This window comes from Fusarium coffeatum (assembly GCF_003316985.1).
Source record: "Fusarium coffeatum strain FIESC_28 chromosome Unknown BRIP53273_contig_110, whole genome shotgun sequence".
NCBI classification, from domain to species: Eukaryota; Fungi; Ascomycota; class Sordariomycetes; order Hypocreales; family Nectriaceae; genus Fusarium; species Fusarium coffeatum.
The window spans coordinates 132,885-153,241 of NW_022157903.1; the positions used below are offsets into that span (position 1 = coordinate 132,885).

The window sequence follows — 20,357 nt, forward strand, 5'->3', positions numbered from 1 at the left end:
TGAGGAGCCATCTACCAGCACGAAGAAGAGAACCTGAAGCGGCTCCATCATGCGGAACAAAATGGAGAGGGAATGACAGTGATTGATACGTTGCTAGTCTAGTACAATACAATGGTGGAACCGCTGTCCCTGGATACCTATCCACAATGCATACGATCTCCTTATTCCCGACGTGTTGTTTCGTCGAGAACGCCCTTGCCAGCGTCTACGGATCTGTTACTGTCAAAGCCTATATATATCTCTTTATCCCTGCTTGATAAGATCCGCAGCCTGGAGATGTTAGTCAAACAGCATTCAAGAGATCAGTGTGGAGACTTACCTTCTCAGCCATAGCATATACGGTAGTCATGGTGTGCGTTGCGGGCAGAAGAGGAATGATACTGGCATCCACGATCCTCAGGCCAGAAACACCATGCACGCGGAGCTCCTGGTCAACAACACCACCCTCGCTTCGGCTTCCAATCTTGCACGAGCCAGCAGGATGGAAGAGAGTGGAAGCACCTGAACGGACGAACTGCTCGATATCGCTGTCACTTGTGACGTTCGCGCCGGGGACAATCTCGAAGGGGCCGAGAGACTTGATGGCAGGGGTGTTGGAAAGCTTGCGGGCAAATCGAACTCCTTCAATAAGCAGGGTGACATCGAGGGGGTTCTTGAGAAGTTCAGGGTTGGCTTCAGGAGAGTCGAAAACGCTGGACGACTTGGCCTTGACGGAACCTCGAGAGTATGGGTGTTGAAGGCCAAGGATTGCGGCACCGTCGCTCCAGATGATCTCGAGCATGGCCGAGCTGGTGTCCAAAAGCTTGTCGTTGAGAACCTTTTGTTGCTTCTTGTAGCCCTTAATGACCTCCGAAGGTGTTCCTGAGGGGAGGAACTTGGCGCCATCTTGGCCAGTGGCTTGCTTGTGGATGTCGGAAGCCGAGCTGGTGTAGTTGGAAAGAGGCAAGAAAAGCAAGAAGTCTCCGGTGGGAGACGTGTAGGGGCCTGTCTTCTCGTTGTCATATTGAGCTCGAGCTTCGGCGGCGAAAGTGACGTTGCTGGTCAGGTTGCCGGTCTGGATGACAGGAGCGCTCACTGTATATGATTAGTCCATACTGCTTGCCAAGTTCGAAGTCCTCAGGAACTCACGAGTGCTAATGACGGCGAGTAAAACGTGGTCGTGGAAGTTTTGGCCAACGGCAGGGAGATCAACGACAACAGGGACATCGATGCTAGACAGCAGAGCTGGGTCACCGATACCAGAGACCTGCAGGATCTGAGGAGTGTGGATAGAGCCAGCGGCCAAAACAACTTCCTTCTTAGCCTTGACTGTCTGTCGCTTACTGTCTCGGCTTGTTGCAAACTGTTGAAATGGTCAGTTGAGAAGCAAACACGACAGGCGCAGTGAGAAATACCTCGACTCCAGTAGCCTTGACAGACTTTCCACTCTTCTTGGTGAGAACACGCGTAACCTGGCGGCCAGACAGCAGCTGTAGGTTCTTGCGGCTTGAGACAGCACTGTAGTAGTCTTGAGCAGAGGAACGCGAAACAGTCTTGGGGTTGATGTTGTGGGGACAGAAGTATCCTCCAATGGCGTTTCCGTTAGCTTGATCGACAGCGACATTGATATCGAGTTCGCCCGCGGCCTGCACAAAGTTCTCTAAAGAAGGTTGTCAGTTCACATCAGCTGTAGGGAATAGTTGAACTGTTCAACTTGAACAGGACGTGATCTCAAGCTACTCTAAGTCAGGGTACCAGAATAGAGTAGCCTAAGTCCTAGTTGAAGCTCACATAAGAACTTACTTGTGGTAGGCCAGAAAAAGGGCGAGTATGTAGAATGGATGAAACCGTTCGATCCATGTGCAGCAGGGTCGACGGTGACTCCATACTCCTTCTTGATCTCAGCAGTTGGTGGAGTAAACTTCTCGTTCTGCATCACATGTCAGGTTGTAATCGCCTAGATATCACAAGGTCTCTTACTTTCTTGAAGTAGGGGAGAAGAGACTTCCACTGCCAGTCTCCGTTGCCGAGTGTTTCCCAGCGGTCGTAATCCGATTTCGAACCCCGATCGTAGACCATACGGTTGAGCTTGGTTGATCCACCGACTACCTTGCCAAGGGGAGCTGTGATATTGCGACCGTTCAAGGATTCAGTTGCGGGATATGTCAGGTTCCAGTCGTATTTGGTTCCTACGGCTCCACCAGCAAGGCCAGGAATAGTCATATAGTCTTCATTTTTGTCGCTGGCAATATGTTAGCGTGAAAGTAGATACCAGGATAGCAGTTTCTTACAAGTCGCCCGCTTCAATAACAAGAACGGTCACGGCTATTTCACATCTGAGTCAGCTGTTACGACCTTTCTCTTATTTGTAAGAAGTCATACCAGGGTCTTCGGTCAATCGGTTTGCAACAGTGAGACCCGAAGCTCCTGCGCCAACGATAACATAGTCGTACTCGGCACGTAGTTTGGTATCCTCCGGATTGGGGTAAGCAGATGCAACCTGCAGGCCGCTGAAGACAGCCAGCGCGATGGCTTGGAGACGAGGCATGATTCAAGGAGCGACTCGAACGAGTGACAAGTTAAAGAGAGTGTGGTCTGTGTTCCTAGCAGTAAGTACTAACGAAGCTGCCCATTGTAGGGTCGCAGGCGCGATCTGTCCCTCTTATAGTGTATATGCCATCCATGTCGGGATGTCACATCATCTATTCGGAATGTCAAGCCGTGTGGCCAATAATTGCTGGGCGTTCTTCTCCCGCATTCACTTGCCGAGACTGCAATTAAATTTCCCCCGTTTCAAAAACAGGAACCAAAAAAGCTGCGTCTCAGAGGGGAGCTATCGCCGCAAACCTTGTTCATAGAACGTGTTTCTGTTGTATTCGGGGTAGGGAGGCGCGGAATCCCGATTGGTGTGGGACAGATTAGCCTTTCTGGCCCCCTAGCTTCGCATCACCTGATAGGGATGGAACGGCCGATTGGTAACATATTGATTGCAGATATTGTCAGCAACGGTAATCGTTTCATCGCAGAAAGTGGGATGAAATGAGGAGAAGTGAGTTGATTGCCGAATCTACCGAGGTGAGCTAGGCAGTTGAATCCAGATCTGAGAGATGCAAGGTCGAGATCAACCATCTGGCTGTTGAACGAAAGAGGCGCATGTCAGTGGCGCAGCCAGAGCGTTGTAGTGGCCTCAGGGGTCCAGCTTGGGAGGTCCACTCTTCATTTCGCAGTGCAATGAGAAAAAGCAAAACATGCCCGGGCAGTAATTAACCAACAATCTCAATGCCATATTGTCTAACTATGTATGGTCTTTCAGGACACAAGATTCAGACAAAAGATTCGCAGGTGTAGAGTTTATGGTGAGAAGTTTATCGGGTAGGGCAGATTGCTCGGACGATATTTGAGGCTTCCGCTGCCCAATACCTGGATGTAGTGCTGCTGCAGCGCTGTAAATCGCCGCTCTCGCGCTGTACTGCCACGCGCATGTAATCGCATGGCTTGCAGATATTTCTAAGCCTTTCAGTAGCACAAATAAATGAATCAGTGAGGTATTGACAATAGATTTTGACTTGAAATGCTTTTACGATCAAAATTATGTGGTCGAGCTTGAGTGGTGGGCTTGTTTAAAAGACCTTGTGAGATGGAGATTTTCAGCAATTGTTTGGTGCAGCTTTTGCAAATAGGATGAGTTTCCTCCAGCAATCACGTGAGCTCGTCGAAAGAAAGTTCCAACACTTACGTTTATTACTATACGGTCGCCATATGTTCTTCTAATAGAAGAAATTGTTTTTGATACACATTTGTTTGCATTTGTTTAGACAGATGTCCATTGAATATTGTTACCCTAAATCTGGAAATTCACATCTTAATCCAAAAAGAGTTAGCGCGTCTGACGCCATCGTCCACAACCACTGAAGCGACGCGCCCTTCTTATCTTTCCCACGCGGGGAAAGTGCGACTGGTATTAAAACTTTCGGGGAACATTCTCAAATGTCTGTCAATTTATTCCACCATGACCAACCAAGCTGGCGGACTCGGAGATGGAGGCAGCCTCTTCAAACCGCAAGCGAAGTGATGTCCGACGTGCCAATGTGACAGGCTGTCAGCGATGCAAGTCGCGGAAACAGCGCTGTGACCAGAACATTCCCGCCTGTTCAGCCTGTGTACGTGCAGGAACAACTTGCATAAGCGTCGATATAGATGGGCAATCTGCACCACGAAGGTATAGCTTTTCATAAAAATGGCTGGACGAATACTTACGCTTTTGTCAGTTACATAAGAAATCTCGAAGATCGAGTCGCAGAGCTCGAGCTCGCACTCCGCAGTCAGGGTGTAGACACCGAGTCTGTTGCTGGAAGCCGGACCTCGCAAGATGCTCTGGCGATCACACCGGAGGCGATCCGCTCCAACGAATTGAACCTACTGGGTCTACTTGTTCCTAAGCCAAACGATATTCAAGATTCCGGAGGCTCAGGCTACCATGCTCTGCTCGACAGTATCGCTGTACCAGAAATAATCTAATTTCCACCCAAAGCGACTGCACTTCAACTCGCCGCCACCTACTTCGAACATTCCAACTTTTTCTCACCTGTGCTTGATCAAGAATCCTTCAACAAAGTCATTGCCACCCTACATCAGCACCATCTTACTCCCGGAGAAGGCTCGTCGATACAGAAATTCCAACTCTGCATGGTTCTTGCTATCGCCATCAGACTTCTCAACAGAATAGATTCCGCTGTTCCAACGACCGCATCCGAGTCATTCTTCGCATCAGCTGTCGGTATACTGACAGAACGACCACAGGCTACGTGGCAAGGCGATTTGCAACATCTTCAGAACCTTCTTCTCATCGCACAGTATACCATTTTCGCTTCGAATCTCTCTACCGCTTGGCATATGGTTGGTCTATCGACACGGCTGGCCATTGACCTCGACCTTTTGAACGAAAACGCTCCGTCGGTCTAGACGCGCCTTGTTCTGATCCCGAGGTTAACAAACGAAGAAGGGTATTCTGGTGCACATACATACTCGAAACAAATCTATGCGTTATGCTAAATCGCCCACGATCAATACCCGACGAGGCTATCTTCACACCTCTCCCTTCAACAAGCGGACCCGAGTCGTCAAGCCCATTGGCCAACCACTGCATCCTCTTCCGTCAACTAGAGTACGAAATATTCTCTATACTCAACTACAAGACTCCAGCAAGTGGTGCTTTCTTCGACTACAAAGGATGGAAGATGAACATGAAGGACCGTCTCATGGACTGGCATACCAATATCCCACCTGTCGACGCGGGATCAAAGCTGGCACCTCGGAATTTCTTTGATGGCGCTTTATATGCGACTCTAGTGTCTCTGATCTCACCATCCCGTCACTTTCCCCATCTGGTGGAAGAGGAGTTAAGAGATCTTGCGCAATATGCTTCTACAAGCATCGAATTGTACAGACAAGGGTTCAAAGATGGACAGTTACGGTTCCACTGGCGAACTACGCCAAACCTGTTCCAGTCCGGCGCCGCTCTCATTCATTGTATCAAGAGCCTCACAGCACAGGGCGCGGTCTTTGACGTGAACACTTTCAAGAGCTGTGTGTCTGTTTGCTCGACGGTGTTGTGGGTAATGGCTGAGCGATGGCCTTTAGAGCTGAGTATCGTGATCGATTTGATGAGATGTCGGCATCCATATCAGACATGACTTCCGAGCTCCATATAACACTGTCGAACGAGTTTATAAGGAGTTGTCTCTGGTTTTCAAAACAGGAAAGATATCATTGTTAAGCCATGAAATGAATATGGACGTTGCATTTGCATCTGTTAAAATGGTGCTCATTCTTATTCCCAGGCTAGATCCCTAGGTACAGAAGAGTTATTCACTAAGGCTCAGGTTGCTGAAAATAAAGTAATCTAATTAGTGGTCTGAGGTGTCTAAATTATTTCATCCCTTAGAGTCTTGGTGACTGATTCTTCTGGTGCCGCGAAACCAAGAACAGCGGCAATTGCCAGCTCAGTATAGTCTCTCAAGCGACGTCCCTAAAGTCGACATCACGATCAGGCCAAGCACCAAGCTTGCTCAAGAAGTCAACATAAGTGCCACCCCAGTAATGCTTGACAAAGTTAGTCATCATATCCTCGCCATTGAGAAGCGCGCCACTCGTCCACAGCTTTCCATCTCTGACCCAGCGCTTGCTGACCCAGTTGGTATCCGGGGCTTGCTTTCGAAACGTGTCGAGCATGATGACTGGACCGGTCGCTGTTTTCCCCTGTAAGATACCGGCTTGGAGAGGAACCACAACGCCGCCGCAAATTGTAAGGAACGCAGAACACTCTTCCCAGGCTTTGCGTATAAAGGCTAGTCCGGCTTCGTCGGGAGGTTGGTTTATGGTAGAAGCCCCGATGAGAACGATGTCAAGCGGAGGGCATGTTTCGAAAGAGTCCTGGGATTTGTTAGGTCATGGAAGTCATTTTATCGAGCGTATGTACACACCGTAGGGACAAGGTTGATGCCGCTGGTCAGTTTGCTAGGCGAAGCTGGGCCGTTCTTGGAAACCCAGTGAAACTCCATATCGAAGGTCTGCTCTTCCCATTCGGCGGGCACGAAATCTGCCATGCCCTTCTTCCAGAAACTCTTGGAAAGACCATGAATCAAGTCGATGGGAGCAACATCAAGGATTTCAGTCTCACTGAAAGGGCTGTTATTCGGGTTTCCAAGGGTTGATGGCAAATTTCTGCTTACCTATCAATCAGAATGACTCCGACGTGAATTTTCCGATCCGGTTTAGAGAGGTCAAACTTAGCAGACATGCTGTTTATGCTTCGAATGAATGATGGATATGACGGTTGAAATGTGCTTCTTTTTTACCAGTTCCCTTTGACTTGCTCTGGTATCACATCTTTATAGTCGCTCATTTTGTCTTAGTCCGTGGCCTGTCGGCGAAAATGAGAGAAAGCCTTTGAGTATCCGATATTGATCTGGGGATTTCCCAAGTTATGCCAGAACATTGTTTGTCAGTGCAGTACTTGACCTTGGCTGAGCTCTATCGTCATTGGCTGTGGAGCACGGCAAGTCTGAAGAAAGTGGGTTTTGTTCGGAAAGGATAGTCTAACTTCCGAGTGCTCTCGGCTATTAGAGGTCATGTATGACAAGCCAGTTGACGACACTTGAGCTTTAGTGTTAGCTTTAGTATCTAAGGAATTGAAGTCTCACTGACTACTCTACTTATCTCTAGCGTATTATGGTAAATGTATCTTTCGCCGGGCAGTCTCGGTACATGTTGATTTTCCCTCTATACAGAGATGATCCGGGCTGTGCGGATGTGTCAGGTTTGGGCTCATAGATATAACTGCTTCAATCATATTACGTACATCGCGATCTCATATGAGTGTCGCAATCGATTACCGGGCACCTCGTTACTTTGGTGCTGGTGCCGCGAAAGATACATAAGCGGGTACAGACATGTCAAGAAAGACGCTCAACGTTCAGGCCGTCTTACCATACATCAAGTTAACAGGGCTCTTGACCTCCGAGAACTAAAGAACGGAATTGGCTTACTATTTTATGTAAGATTAGACGATCTTCTAAGTCGGTTATCTCGATCCCCTCAGCTTGGAGGACAGCGTTTTTGAGGCAAGACATAAGCGAGTTCTCTTATGAAAAATTATAGATCGTACTTTCGGAAACCTGCTGGGGCATGTCCATTATTCACTGAACGTAGAAAGATTCTTTATGCCCGCGGCAATACATACGGCTAAATCTCAACCGTCAATGCGACGCAATGAATCAGGTACTTGTACTTGACCTCGCGTGGACAACTCCAGAAAGAACGAAAAGAACCAATAGAAAGCGTCTTATTCACGGTTGTCGTCGGATCCGGCACTGGCTTCCCCGCTTACTCGGGTATAAACATGGGGATCATCTGCAGATCCCGCCCGAGCATCTGAGAGACTGAGGGGAACACAGGTCACGTTGCGGTGTTGTCGTCGGAATTGTGTCGGAATGGAATATTTGTATAAAGAGCTGACAATGTTCGGCCAGTTTGTCCAGCATGTCATCTCTCTTCCCCACGTTAAGCTCCCACGATGTCAGATCAAGTTTTGTACGTCTCAATCCTCATCGGCTTGTTATTCCTGTATAGGTTAGCAAACTCGACGGATAAGCCCAAGATCAAAGGTATTCCTGAGATTCCTGGTGTACCACTTTTTGGAAATCTATTCCAGTTAGGAACGGATCATGCGAGGGTTGCGCAGAAATGGGTTGCAAAGTATGGTCCAGTCTTTCAGACACGACTTGGCAATAAGGTAAGTAATGGATTGTCAAGTCATTCACATCTCTAATCTTGTCAGCGCGTCGTCTACGTCAACTCTTACGATGCTGTCAAGCATTTCTGGATCACTCACCAGTCAGCGCTGATCTCCCGCCCCATGTTCCACACATTCCACTCAGTAGTCTCAACATCTCAGGGTTTTACCATCGGCACCTCGCCTTGGGACGAGTCCTGCAAGAACCGCCGAAAGGCTGCCGCCACTGCTCTGAACCGTCCTGCCACCCAATCTTACATGCCAATTCTTGACCTCGAGTCTCTTGTCAGCATTAAGGAGCTCCTGGATGATTGTCAGAAGGGAAACAAAGACTTGGATCCGTCGCCCTACTTTGCTCGTTTCGCACTCAACACATCTTTGACGCTCAACTACGGATTTCGCATTGATGGGGACGTGAACAGTGAGCTACTCCATGAAATTACACATGTGGAGCGGGAAATCTCCAACTTCAGGTCCACAAGCAACAACTGGCAAGACTACGTACCTTTACTGCGAATTTGGGGAGCACAGAACAACTCAGCTGGAGAATTCCGTGCGAGACGTGATAAGTATCTTACTGATCTCCTCAACAATTTGAAGAGCCGCATCGCTGAGGGAACCGACAAACCATGTATCACCGGCAATATCCTCAAGGACCCAGAAGCAAAATTGAACGAAGCTGAAATTAAATCCATTTGCTTAACAATGGTTTCTGCAGGATTGGACACCGTTCCTGGCAATTTGGTCATGGGTCTTGCGTATCTGGCAACGGCTCACGGCCAAGAGATCCAAGCCAAGGCTCTAGAAGAAATCTACAAGGTCTATCCCAATGGCGAAGCATGGGAGAAGTGCCTGGTGGAGGAGAAAGTACCCTATATCACCGCTCTTGTCAAGGAAATTCTGCGATTCTGGACGGTAAGGTCAAAGCTTGTATCCGAAATGATCATTGGGCTGATATCCGGTGGCACAGGTTATCCCGATTTGTCTTCCGCGGGTTAATATCAAGGATATCCCGTACAAGGGTGCAACAATTCCCGCCGGGACCACATTCTTCATGGTAATTACGACAGCCCTGCACTTTAGATCACAGCCTTGTCATTTTCTGCCCTGGTCCATCTGATCTGATTCCCATTCTGGTGAAGAACTTGGCACTGACTGATGTTCTAGAATGCCTACGCCGCAGACTACGATGAAGCGCGATTCGCTAATCCTCATGAATTCAATCCTGAACGATATATCAATGACAAGGAAATTGGTACACCTCACTACGCTTACGGTGCCGGATCTCGAATGTGCGCAGGCTCTCACCTGGCCAATCGCGAACTTTACACAGCCTTCATCCGTCTCATCACAGCTTTTGAGATCGTTCCACCCAGAGACAAGAAGGACATGGCAATCATGGATGCGATTGAATGCAACGCGGTGCCCACATCCCTTACCACTGATCCCAAGCCTTTCAAGGTCGGATTGAAAGCAAGATCCGAATCGAGATTGCGAGAGTGGATCGCAGCCGCGGAAGAACGAACCAAGGACTTGAGATGATAAGTAAGCGGATAAGCAATTAGCAGTGGGATCGATGTGTTGTGGAAGAATTGTAAGGTTTGACAGGTGGAGATTCTCCCGGCTTGGCTTGTCTGGTGGACTTGTTTGTGGTTGTGGGTTGGGCTGCATGATTAAAATGAGGCAAAGGGTTTTCGTTCGTTTCGCACTACGAGTCATGCATTTTTTATCAATGCTCAATCTCAGTTGAGTGCAGTGACGCGGTCTGAATCGCGCTAACAGTCGCACGAGTTGGCCGATAATCCTACCGTGTTCCTGAGAGCTCCTCCTTTTAAGCTACAGTCAAAGCTGTAGCTACTCCGTACTATGCTGTTAGTTAAGTGTATGCTTATATAAATTGTCAAAAGCTTAGTCTAAGACAATATAAACTTAGAAGATGCTCTTCAAGTTTCATCAAACCTTCGCCTAAATATGTGCCATGTCTGTTCCTGAAGATCCTTTGAGCCCCGGCAATTGTCTGCATGGTCTCTCCCTCGGAAACAGATGAACGAAACAGATTTTGATCCTTTTGATCCTGCCAGACACAAAAACAACCCTTGCAGAATCTAGCTCCCTGGTGTCGTTTCGAATAAAAAGTGCCGGGGGTCCACAGAGGCTCTGTTACCTTGTTCGGGGTCTGGACCGTCAACCTGAAACCAGGTCCACAGCCAATAGGAAAGAAGACCTTACACAGCAGAAATTCGACATCTCAAACAACCTGAAGCAACAAGGTGCTGGCTCGTGTGGGTAGATCAGGCATTACCATTCTTGGTCCTCCACAATGGCAGCGAAATATTGGCCGATGCCATGCCATGCGAATTAAGCCACCAATACCGTTTTCCATGTTTGCAAAAACGGTCCCGAGCGTTCGGAAGCGAATTTCCGCGGTAAACGGCATTTGTTTGGTTGGACTCATATATAACAGCCTGACAGATCACCTCCAACATGTTCTTGAGATCTTGATGCTATCCATCTAGCTTGGTCTATCTATCTTTTTTTTTATTTCTTTCTTTTTTTAGTTATTCATTCTTTACAGGCACTGGTTGCCAACGTTCATTTGCTACTGTGTATCTTCACCTCTCGTCCACTCTTTATCCAACCACTTTCTTTGAGACCGATATACACACCCTAAGGGACGAAATTATCTGTTCATCTTTTACTAGCTTAGACTAGTACTTGGGATACTTTATTTTTACGTCCTAAGCTTTTGGAAACGCCGCCATCATGCGTTTCTCAACTCTTCTTTCAGCGGCCTCGCTGATGATCGGAGCCTCAGCTCTCTCTGAGGAGTACAAGGATGCCGACACCGGAATTACCTTCCAGCAATGGTCCGATAAGAGCAGCAAGTTCACCTTCGGTATGGCTCTGCCCAAGAACCCCAAGTCCGACTTCATTGGTCAGATCATCGCTCCCATCTCAGAGGGATATGCCTCCGTCGCCATGGGCTCTCTCATGAAGGGCAAGCTGCTCGTTGTTGCCCAGCCCTCCGATGGAAAGATTGTCACATCCGTTCGTCAGGCCTCTGGATACGTCAACCCCGACGTTTTGGATGACGACACTGTCAAGATCAAGCCTATCGAGAAGGGTGTCAAGGTCGGCACCGACTCTTTTACCTTCACCTTCCTCTGCGAGGGTTGCATCAAGGACGACGGCACCACCTGGAAGGTCTCTGATGCCAGTGCTGTTATGGGTTTCGCTATCAGCACTACTGCCCTTGATGATCCTAGTGATGCTGCTGGTGCCCTCAACTACCACGGCGCTGGCTTCGGTGGCTTCTCTATCGACAGCACTGCTGCTCAGTCCGCTGACTACGAGACCTGGGCAGCTATGGCTTCTGACGCTATTGCCTCTCCCGGCTCTGGCTCTGGTTCTGGTCCTGCTACTGGTAACTTCACCACTGTCATCTCCAACATGACCTACGACTACATCGTCGTCGGCGCTGGTGCCTCAGGCCTTATCGTCGCCGAACGTCTCGTTGAGGCTAAGAAGTCTGTTCTTCTTCTTGAGCAGGGCAAGGCCTCTTATTTCTCTTCCGGGGGAAAGGCTACAATGAGCTGGAATTCCAGCACGACTCAATACGATGTTCCTTCTATGGCGTACCACCTCACCACAGCCAAGGAAACCGACGAATACTGCACCGATAACGCAGGCATGAGTGGTTGCTTACTTGGCGGAGGAACTGCTGTCAACGCTATGATGTTCGTTCGTCCTCAAGCCGTCGATTTTGATGACAAGTGGCCCGCAGGGTGGAAGCACAGTGATGTTGAGGCCGCCGCCGCCCGCCTTTACGAGCGCACCCCCGGCACCCTCACCCCCACCAAGGACCAGAAGTACGTCGACCAAGGTGCCTACGATGTTCTCAGCAAGTTCTTCTCCGGTGCCGGCTTCAGCCAGGTTGATGCTATTGCCCAGCCCGACAAGAAGAAGTCCGTTTTCACCCACCCTCCTATGATGATCACCGACGGCCAGCGTGCTGGTCCCGTCCGCGACTACCTTCCTCTCGCCCAGGCCCAGTCCAACTTCAAGCTTATGCTTCAGACCAAGGTCATGCGCGTTGTTCGTGAGGGTAAGGATATCACTGGTGTCGAGATCCAGTCTGGTCCTGCTACCCGTCAAATCATCAAGGTCAAGTCCGGCGGTGGTGTCATCCTCGCTGCTGGTACTCTCGCTACTCCCCGTCTTCTCGTCAACTCTGGTATCGGCCCTGCTAAGCAGATCGAGACTGTTGCCAGCGGTAGCCAGCGCCTGACCATGCCCCCTAAGGATCAGTGGATCGAGCTTCCCGTTGGTGAGAACCTCAAGGATCACCCCATCTTCACCGTCAAGGTTAAGACTAAGATGGCCATGCCTGCTCTCCCCGACACTGCCGTCACTGAGCCCAGCCAGGAGGACATCGACCTCTACGCTCAAGGTAACGGTCTCCTCTCCCAGTCCGGCCAACGCTTCATCTTCTGGGACAGCGTCATGGGCGACGATGGTGTCGAGCGATACGTCCAGGGTACCTGCGCTCCCGCTGGCGATGACACCCTCAAGCTCAAGGTCTACCTTACCCATGGTGCTACTTCCAGCGGTTCTCTCGAGGTTACCAGTTCCGGTGCTACCAAGATGATTGGTGAGCCTTACCTCAAGGACGCCGCTGACAAGAAGGCTGTCAAGACCTTCATGCAGAAGCTCATCGACATGACCTCCAAGTCCAACAGCACCATCAGCATGCCTAGCAACGTCACCGCTGAGAGCCTCATGACTGAGTACGTCAGCGGTTCTCACTTCGTCGGAACTGCTATCATGGGTACCGACAAGTCCTCCAGTGTCGTCGACACCGACACCAAGGTCTGGGGTACTGAGAACCTCTATGTCGTTGACGGCTCCATTCACCCCGATCTTCCCACTGGTAACACTCAGGCTATCATCATGGTTGCTGCTGAGCACGCTGCCTCCAAGATCCTTGGTGGAAGCGACTCCAGCCCTGTCACTACTCCCACCGACGGTAGCGACAACAACACCGGCAATGGTGGCAACACCACTACTCCTCCTTCCACCACTCCCCTGCCTTCCAACGGTGGTGACAACGGAAACAATGGAGGTGACAACACCCCTACTGTCCCTCCTACCTACGGCGGAAACGACGGATCCTACAACCCTCCTAGCAACGGCAATGGCCCTGCTTTCCCTTTCCCCGGTGGTAACAACGGTGGCTCTGGCTCTGGCTCTGGCTCTGCCCCCATCCAGAACCCTCCCAAGAAGTCCAAGTGCAGACGTTCTCTGCGCGCGCGCCAGCGCCGTCACCAGCGTCACGCTTAAGTGGACGATGAAGTTGGACATTCCATTATCACGTACAAACTTTAAACTTTAGTCGCAAGACTACTTCTTAGATAGACCACCTAGAGGGCATTCTATAACGGAGCCTCATTCTTATATACATCTGTTCAAAAACGTTGTCAATCGCGTCTTGCCCTGTGATTATTCCATATGTGCTCCTCTATGGGCATCTAAAGTCTTTACTCAAACGTTCTATCAGAACTCGAACTACAATGGCCTCCGACCTGGTTTCCACCAATTTTCCACGGTCGCGCCGTTCTTTGCAGCGACATATTATAAGGAATAAAAGAGCTTTAGGATACTTTGTGCAAGTTTAGACTAAGTTTTAGACCTCTTATTTGACAGCCTGAAATTTAGAGGACAATTAGCTTCAGCGTTGCAATTGACCGTTGGGAGGAAAAGTTTAGACGACGCCCACCACGTACCATGGAATAGACAGCGCCAGCTCTTCGACCTCTGGAACATCCAGACTTGCAAAACGATTGACAAAAAGACATCGCCTTGTCGAAAGGCAAAAGATAACTGATGAGACTGGGACTCGAACCCAGGAGGATTGCTCCACCAGGAAATTGGTGTTAAGGTTAACCTTAACCTGGCGCCATAACCAACTCGGCCATCTCACCAAGAGATGTTGTTGAAGAAAGTTGCAGCTCTGGTCTCTATGTACTCTACACCAACATCGAGAGAGCCTTGCTGCACTTCCGTCGTAAAATAAGAGGTTCATTGCACCTTTTTTGCGCACATCCTTCGCCATAAATTGGTTTTTTGGTTTTACGTTCGGCCGCTCAATTGACGTTGGTCTGTAGTAAATCGTCGAGCCCTCGCTAGAGAAAACTGTAGTTAAGCTCTTATCCACCCCAACGAGAGCGGTCGCATTATGATGCTGAAGTTAATAACGATAAAAGAGCCAAGACGAACGTACGACAAGGGACATTGGTCGCATCATATAAAAGCTCGAGCCCAGACTCAGTGTTTTGAGATCACCTCAATTGACACATCTGTGTCTCGTAGCCAAATGTCCATCTGGCCTTTAGACTCGCGATCGCGTATCTCATTGTTGTTACAGCCCACTTCTAGCCCAGATATTTGGTTCGGTATTGTCCCACAAGCTCTTCAAAGTCCTGATATCGATCAATCTCTAGTCTTGCTATCGTCGCATCTCCATCGGGGTCCCAGAAATGTCAACCGTCGCAAGCATAAGAGACGAAAGAATGTGGAAATCTTGTGCAACGTTAGGCCAGCTCTTAGGCGACTTATTTTGGCGCCTAAACCTTGCAGTAGGTTTGGTGTCACGTCTACAGCCTACAGATCATAAACTAGATTGGGACATTAATATTTTTCCCTCTGGATATTGAGAATTGCTGATAAGGCACAGTTGAAAGACAATTCCTTCTTGAGCCTTTGTGAGTGTCGTAGGTTTACATCATGCAGTCTCTACCCGACCCGACTCGGCTGCACCTGACAGTTTCCAGTGAGCGCTTTGTCCAACACGACCGCCTAAATCTCCAATATTTTAGTGGGAAGTGGTCGCCAACAGCCAACGATGCCCTGGGTTACAGTGGAGTCTGGTCCCGCCGACGCCGGTGACATAAAGAGACCCACGAATACAAAAGCAATGCGCGGTTTTTATCAGATCTTCCTCTTCGTTTATCAGATCCTTTCCTGAGTTCTGACTCGTCTTCATCTATTGACTAGCCTGCTGTGTTGCTGCATGTCATCCATGCTACGTTGTCTCACTCGAGCTCGTCCTTTATTGTCGTTATCGCTATCACCACCACGAAGCCTCTTTCACCTCTCAAAAACTTGTAGAACTATGGCGACTGAACATAACCATGGACACGCTCGTGTCCCTAACACTCTTGAGTGGCTTGCCAAGACTAAGAGGGGCGATTACCTTGTTCAAGTAGCATGGCCTTTGTGTTGGGGTGAGGATCGCGTTGCTGCCGAGGATGAGAAGGTCAATTTGGTGTGAGTACAGCTTCATTTAAGCCACAATTACAGGGCTGTAAGCTGACCACCACCAAGCTATCTCGTTGATGGGAACGCCTATTTCTTCACAGCTGTCGATGTCTCTCGTCGCTTGGAGTACTTGAATAGCACAAGAACAGTCATCGTTGGGATTGGGTATCCTCCATCGAAATATGTCTATGACTTCCGCCGTGGTCCAGATCTCACCCCCAAATGCGACGAGTATGACATGCCTCTTGACAGACATGGCAAGCCTCGCACCGATATCTCATTCGGTGAGGCTGAGGAATTTCTTGACTGGATGAAGGCCGACGTAATGCCTTATGTTGAAAACAAGCTCTTCCCCAAGGCCAATCTCCACACCGGTCGCAAGGCCTTGTACGGCCATTCTTACGGTGGCATCTTCGCTCTCAACACAATGTTCACAGAACCCGAGCTCTTTAACAGTTACTTAATCGGCAGTCCTGTCATTTGGTGGAACAAGGACTTCTTGATCCGCGAGCCTGAGAAGACCTTCCTTGCGCGCGACAAGCCTGTTAACCCTCCATTTTCGTTGGCGCTCACATGGGGGACTGGCAAGGGCGACTTGGTGAGGGAGCCGGAGGAGACGGATGAGGAGTGGTGGAAGCGACAGAATTGCGCGGAACATGATCAAATGAGGGAAACCGCACAGGCAATGGCGTCGCGATTGGAAAAGAGTCCAAGTGTCAAGAAGATTTGGACGCGTGAGTTTGAAGGTGAGGACCATGGAAGTGTGGCTGTTACTGGTCTTCAGCAGAGTCTTATGCAATTCATTCTCGGAAAGATATAAAGATTAAATAGATGTAACAATAAATTTTTAGAAGCGCACTTGTATGTGTGGTGCAATGGTAATACAACATGCTGGTGAGAGACACTGGGATTGTAATGCATCGGTCAAGCTGCGGAGATCAATTCAGCTTGGTCACCACCTCACGACATCACAGGAGCTACGGCTATTCTTTTGCATAAGACTCGGTACATATTAAATGGAATTCGGAAGTTCGTACCGGTTTCAGACCCACATGCGTGGTACCGCCAATTAATTGGTATTGAATTGGTTGGTACTGAGAATTTAAAGGTGCAACTATTCCCACTTTTGAGAGCCCTATCCGCCACGGAGCACTGAACAGATTGACACTTTGAACAACGATTAAGTAAATTGAGCATCAATTAAACATCATCTAACATTACTACACCATAATTTTAATGTGACACGAAGATGGCAGCCTTTGCGCGGTGGCGAAGGGGAAAACACCAACTTTGCTTAAAAGACGGTACCCTTCGTCTGCTTGATCTTCCTGAGATCGTAATTCTTGATCAAAAACAACGAGATAAGGGCAATAGCCATGATACCAGTGCCTGCCGAAAGCATTCGCAACTGCCCAAATCCATATGCTTTCTGAATAGCAAGTCGCTCAGGACTGCCCATCTCATAAGCTAGCTGGCTGTCAAGATCTCCGACGATGAGGGCAGCATTCTCCTGGGCTGAAGCAGGGAGGAACTCAACCAGCTTCTCTTCGAACGTGTTTGTCCAGATGGCAGCAGAGATGGTACCGCCGAGGGCAGCGCCAATGTTTCCGGTAACGCTCAGAGTTGCAAGAGCAGTAGCAACATACTGATGCTCAACGGCAGCAAGGATACCGACCTGCATGCACAGAATGAAGGTAGCACCGGCAATTGAGATGAAGACCTCACACATAACGAGGTAGCCGATGGACTGGCCAGGCTGACGGAAGTGAATCATGAGACCCTGGGCGAAGATGTACAGAGGGATACCGACGCACAGGAGCCACTTAAAGCGACCGGTCTTGTGCATGGCGTAACCAACAACGAAGAGCAGAACACCAGAGACGATCTCAAAGGTGTTGCTGACGTATCCAGCCTCAGAAGGGGGGAGGTTGTTGACGACCTGGAGGAACGAGGTGAAGTAACTGTTCCAGCAGTAGTAGGCGATCATGTAGATGAAGTCGAGAAGACAGACACCAATGACGGTGCGACTGGTGAGGAGGTCGAATCGGAGGAAGGGCTTAGGGGCGACGAATCGCTCGTAGGCGCCGAACACGCACAGAAGAACGACACCGAGGACGATCATAGCAATGATGTAAGGGGTGCTCCACCCTTGAGGAGCCATACTGGCAATGGAGAAGGGAAGGAGGAAGATAACGAGACCAGCAGCGAAAAGGAACGCACCGGCAGCTGCGACAATTAGCACGCATCCTCAATATTGAGTCAAGACTTTACTTACCGTCGAACTCGACAAGACCCCACTTGATGTTCTCCAAGAGCGATCGTCCGCTAGGCTCGCGAGCCAGAAGACCTTGCTTCTTGGCCTTTCGAAGGTTGTATCTCAAGAGAGCGTAGAGAGGCGCCGCGACGACAGGGAGGACAATGGAGAAGGTGCCGAAGCCCCATCGCCACTGGTCGCCGTTGAGGAGGAAAGCCTCAGCAGACTTGGGGCCGGCAAAGGCGGTGATCATGTAAGGAGACGAGGTGAAAGCGTATGCGAGACCTCGGTTCTTGAGCTGTGTCGAATCGGCCGTGATAACATCGATGCTGTAGGTCAAGCCGGACCAGCCAACCTGCCAGAAGACCTGAGAGGAATTAGCAATTGAAGAGTGTCGTGGACGAGAGTCAATGACTTACATAGGCAGCGCAGTAGGTAGGAAGGTTATGGCTGGCAGCCATCATGATCATGCCAATGGTGGCGAAGAGGACCATGAGGAGGAAACCCTCAGCACGACCCCAAAGATCGAGAATCTTGGACAGAGGGATGTAGACGGCGGCAGTCATACAGTTTGCGACCACGCCAATTACAGGAATGAGAGAGTGAGACTCCCATTCACTGCTGGCATAAGGGAGCAGAGTGTTGTTGATCTGGCCCTGGAAACCGTTGGTGAGGTAGATCAACCACATGCTACAAGGGTGTCAGTCAAGATCTTCAATTTCCACTAGACGGACATACAAGATGAAGACTCCGACGAGGGCCTTCTTGCTCCAGGCCAATGTGGTGGCCTCGACAGTCTGGACACCATGCTGCGCGTTCTCAGTAACGGCATCACTGCTGCTTCCATCATCAGGGAAGACACCAGCTTCCTGGTCCTTCTCGTTGACAGAGGCAGTAACAGTTACAGGCTCTTCAGCCTCATTGCCCTTGCTGGGGCGGAACTTGTCAAGAACGCCCATGGTGATCTTTGTCTTTGGGGTATCAATTAAGCTTAAGCTTGGGAAGACAATAAGGAGAAAAGGGAAACTTAAACGGGAACAGCAGATGGTTATACATAAACAAATGGAGCAAATAAAATAAAAAAGAGGTCCTTCAGGCAAGGGTGCGTTCTAACTAGACTGGATTCAACATCATCCTTCAGCTCAGGACCCATACAAACTCCATCAGATAAGATCAGGTCTGGTGGCCAAAGGACAGACTATTGAATCCACCGAGATCGGCTACATTAGGGAAATAAACCGACTGAACCTCAACCAACAGAGTAAGTTGAAGGCGAGGAGCAGGAACGAGCAGAATGACTGGAGATTTCGGGACGCGAGGGTTCCAGCGGGCTGCAGCCACTTTGTTTAGTACAGGCCTCGAACGCCGAGTAGCCGGTTTGTGAGTGGAGATGGCGTGGGCAAAAGAGCGCCAGAAGAAGCATGGACAAGGGACATTCACGAGACAAAAGAGATTTCCATTATCTAATCTGATTGATCGATTAGATCGTGTGATGGTTGCGCAGTTTTATTACTTCTCGGGCGCAATTACCTCCTGCTGGTCTGTCCATGCACGGGTAGTGGGATAGAGATGAATGATGGATGCATTTCGGATCAGATCAAATGCATGTCAGGGATCATTTGGTAGATGTTTCACTGATTGATGGAATGATCAAGGCGACTCACTGCAACCTCCGCTTTTGCAGCGGGTCTGTCTGTACAATACCTGGACAGTAAAGCCAGGAGAGCTTCCGCGCTTTCGCTCATCGTATCCTCATCTCATCCTTTGCCTTTTGCATCCAATTTTTATGGCAAACCACTGCGTGATCTTGGCGTCTTGAGACAAGGATCTTCATCAGGCGATTCTTGGTCAACCTCAACCAACATGTCGGAACCTGAGAAAACCCTGCATTGTAGCTGGCGACGTTCCGAGCTTGGCACGCTAAGAACACCACTTACATTCTTCAACTTCACCAGTAGGAATTATCCACCTTGACAAGACATCAATAATGCCTCCATCGTAAAATGCTCGGTCGACGGTAGCCCTACGAGCCATAACCCTTTGTAGTCAAGAGGCTTATTCTGGGCTCGTGTAATGACAGCCAGCGGACAAGACGCCACAAGAGGCCAAGTTTCTTCACCAGGGGTCCCGTTCAGCCGCTCAAGCCGCACCGTCGGCTTGTGGGAGAGGTCACTCCATCAGGCTTACGAGACTCATCCAACGAAAAGACCCTTGGAGCTATGCATTATTTACTCGGACAGTGCTGCAAGCCTCCGGAGGCGACACAGGTTTCCGCTTAAACAAGCTTAAATGATGGAGGTGCAAGCGGCGCATTTTCGTCCAATTTTCGCAAGGCCATTTAGACTAACAATGGGAACGAAGACGAGAAGCCGTATTCAGCCAAGGGTCCTCTTACGCTAATCCTGTTTGACCAGCGGCTGCTTCTACGCTTCCCCGATTGCGCTGGGGACAAACCATGGGCCTTGAGATCATTCAGTTGGACTGGCAAGGGCATTGAGCTCCAGTGCTTTTCGT

At 49.5% G+C, this 20,357-nt stretch overlaps 8 protein-coding genes across 8 annotated transcripts; 5 read left to right on the plus strand and 3 right to left on the minus strand.

Moving 5' to 3' along the window:
- Positions 1 to 243: 243 nt before the first annotated feature.
- Positions 244 to 2,527, minus strand: FIESC28_05066 (uncharacterized protein; the record flags this gene model as incomplete). The annotated part of the gene is made up of 8 exons (XM_031159213.1): positions 244 to 270; positions 320 to 1,074; positions 1,129 to 1,342; positions 1,395 to 1,639; positions 1,783 to 1,909; positions 1,960 to 2,221; positions 2,271 to 2,304; positions 2,362 to 2,527. The coding sequence occupies 8 exons, from the start codon at positions 2,525 to 2,527 to the stop codon at positions 244 to 246; spliced, it is 1,830 nt and encodes a 609-aa protein (XP_031016713.1).
- A 1,489-nt stretch (positions 2,528 to 4,016) lies between these two features.
- FIESC28_05067 (uncharacterized protein) lies at positions 4,017 to 4,941 on the plus strand (the record flags this gene model as incomplete). Its single annotated transcript, XM_031159214.1, has 3 exons — positions 4,017 to 4,198; positions 4,248 to 4,471; positions 4,511 to 4,941. The coding sequence occupies 3 exons, from the start codon at positions 4,017 to 4,019 to the stop codon at positions 4,939 to 4,941; spliced, it is 837 nt and encodes a 278-aa protein (XP_031016714.1).
- An 83-nt stretch (positions 4,942 to 5,024) lies between these two features.
- On the plus strand, positions 5,025 to 5,672 carry FIESC28_05068 (uncharacterized protein; the record flags this gene model as incomplete). The annotated part of the gene is made up of 1 exon (XM_031159215.1): positions 5,025 to 5,672. One exon carries the CDS (start codon positions 5,025 to 5,027, stop codon positions 5,670 to 5,672), a length of 648 nt encoding a protein of 215 aa, XP_031016715.1.
- Positions 5,673 to 5,994: 322 nt separating this feature from the next.
- Positions 5,995 to 6,883, minus strand: FIESC28_05069 (uncharacterized protein; the record flags this gene model as incomplete). Its single annotated transcript, XM_031159216.1, has 4 exons — positions 5,995 to 6,411; positions 6,462 to 6,657; positions 6,711 to 6,779; positions 6,837 to 6,883. The coding sequence occupies 4 exons, from the start codon at positions 6,881 to 6,883 to the stop codon at positions 5,995 to 5,997; spliced, it is 729 nt and encodes a 242-aa protein (XP_031016716.1).
- Positions 6,884 to 8,053: 1,170 nt separating this feature from the next.
- Positions 8,054 to 9,814, plus strand: FIESC28_05070 (uncharacterized protein; the record flags this gene model as incomplete). The annotated part of the gene is made up of 4 exons (XM_031159217.1): positions 8,054 to 8,272; positions 8,318 to 9,187; positions 9,243 to 9,329; positions 9,440 to 9,814. The coding sequence occupies 4 exons, from the start codon at positions 8,054 to 8,056 to the stop codon at positions 9,812 to 9,814; spliced, it is 1,551 nt and encodes a 516-aa protein (XP_031016717.1).
- A 1,221-nt stretch (positions 9,815 to 11,035) lies between these two features.
- FIESC28_05071 (uncharacterized protein) lies at positions 11,036 to 13,612 on the plus strand (the record flags this gene model as incomplete). The annotated part of the gene is made up of 1 exon (XM_031159218.1): positions 11,036 to 13,612. The coding sequence occupies one exon, from the start codon at positions 11,036 to 11,038 to the stop codon at positions 13,610 to 13,612; it is 2,577 nt and encodes an 858-aa protein (XP_031016718.1).
- Positions 13,613 to 15,443: 1,831 nt separating this feature from the next.
- FIESC28_05072 (uncharacterized protein) lies at positions 15,444 to 16,409 on the plus strand (the record flags this gene model as incomplete). Its single annotated transcript, XM_031159219.1, has 2 exons — positions 15,444 to 15,598; positions 15,656 to 16,409. The coding sequence occupies 2 exons, from the start codon at positions 15,444 to 15,446 to the stop codon at positions 16,407 to 16,409; spliced, it is 909 nt and encodes a 302-aa protein (XP_031016719.1).
- Positions 16,410 to 16,883: 474 nt separating this feature from the next.
- Positions 16,884 to 18,802, minus strand: FIESC28_05073 (uncharacterized protein; the record flags this gene model as incomplete). Its single annotated transcript, XM_031159220.1, has 4 exons — positions 16,884 to 17,815; positions 17,865 to 18,210; positions 18,263 to 18,533; positions 18,582 to 18,802. The coding sequence occupies 4 exons, from the start codon at positions 18,800 to 18,802 to the stop codon at positions 16,884 to 16,886; spliced, it is 1,770 nt and encodes a 589-aa protein (XP_031016720.1).
- Between the last annotated feature and the right edge of the window lie 1,555 nt (positions 18,803 to 20,357).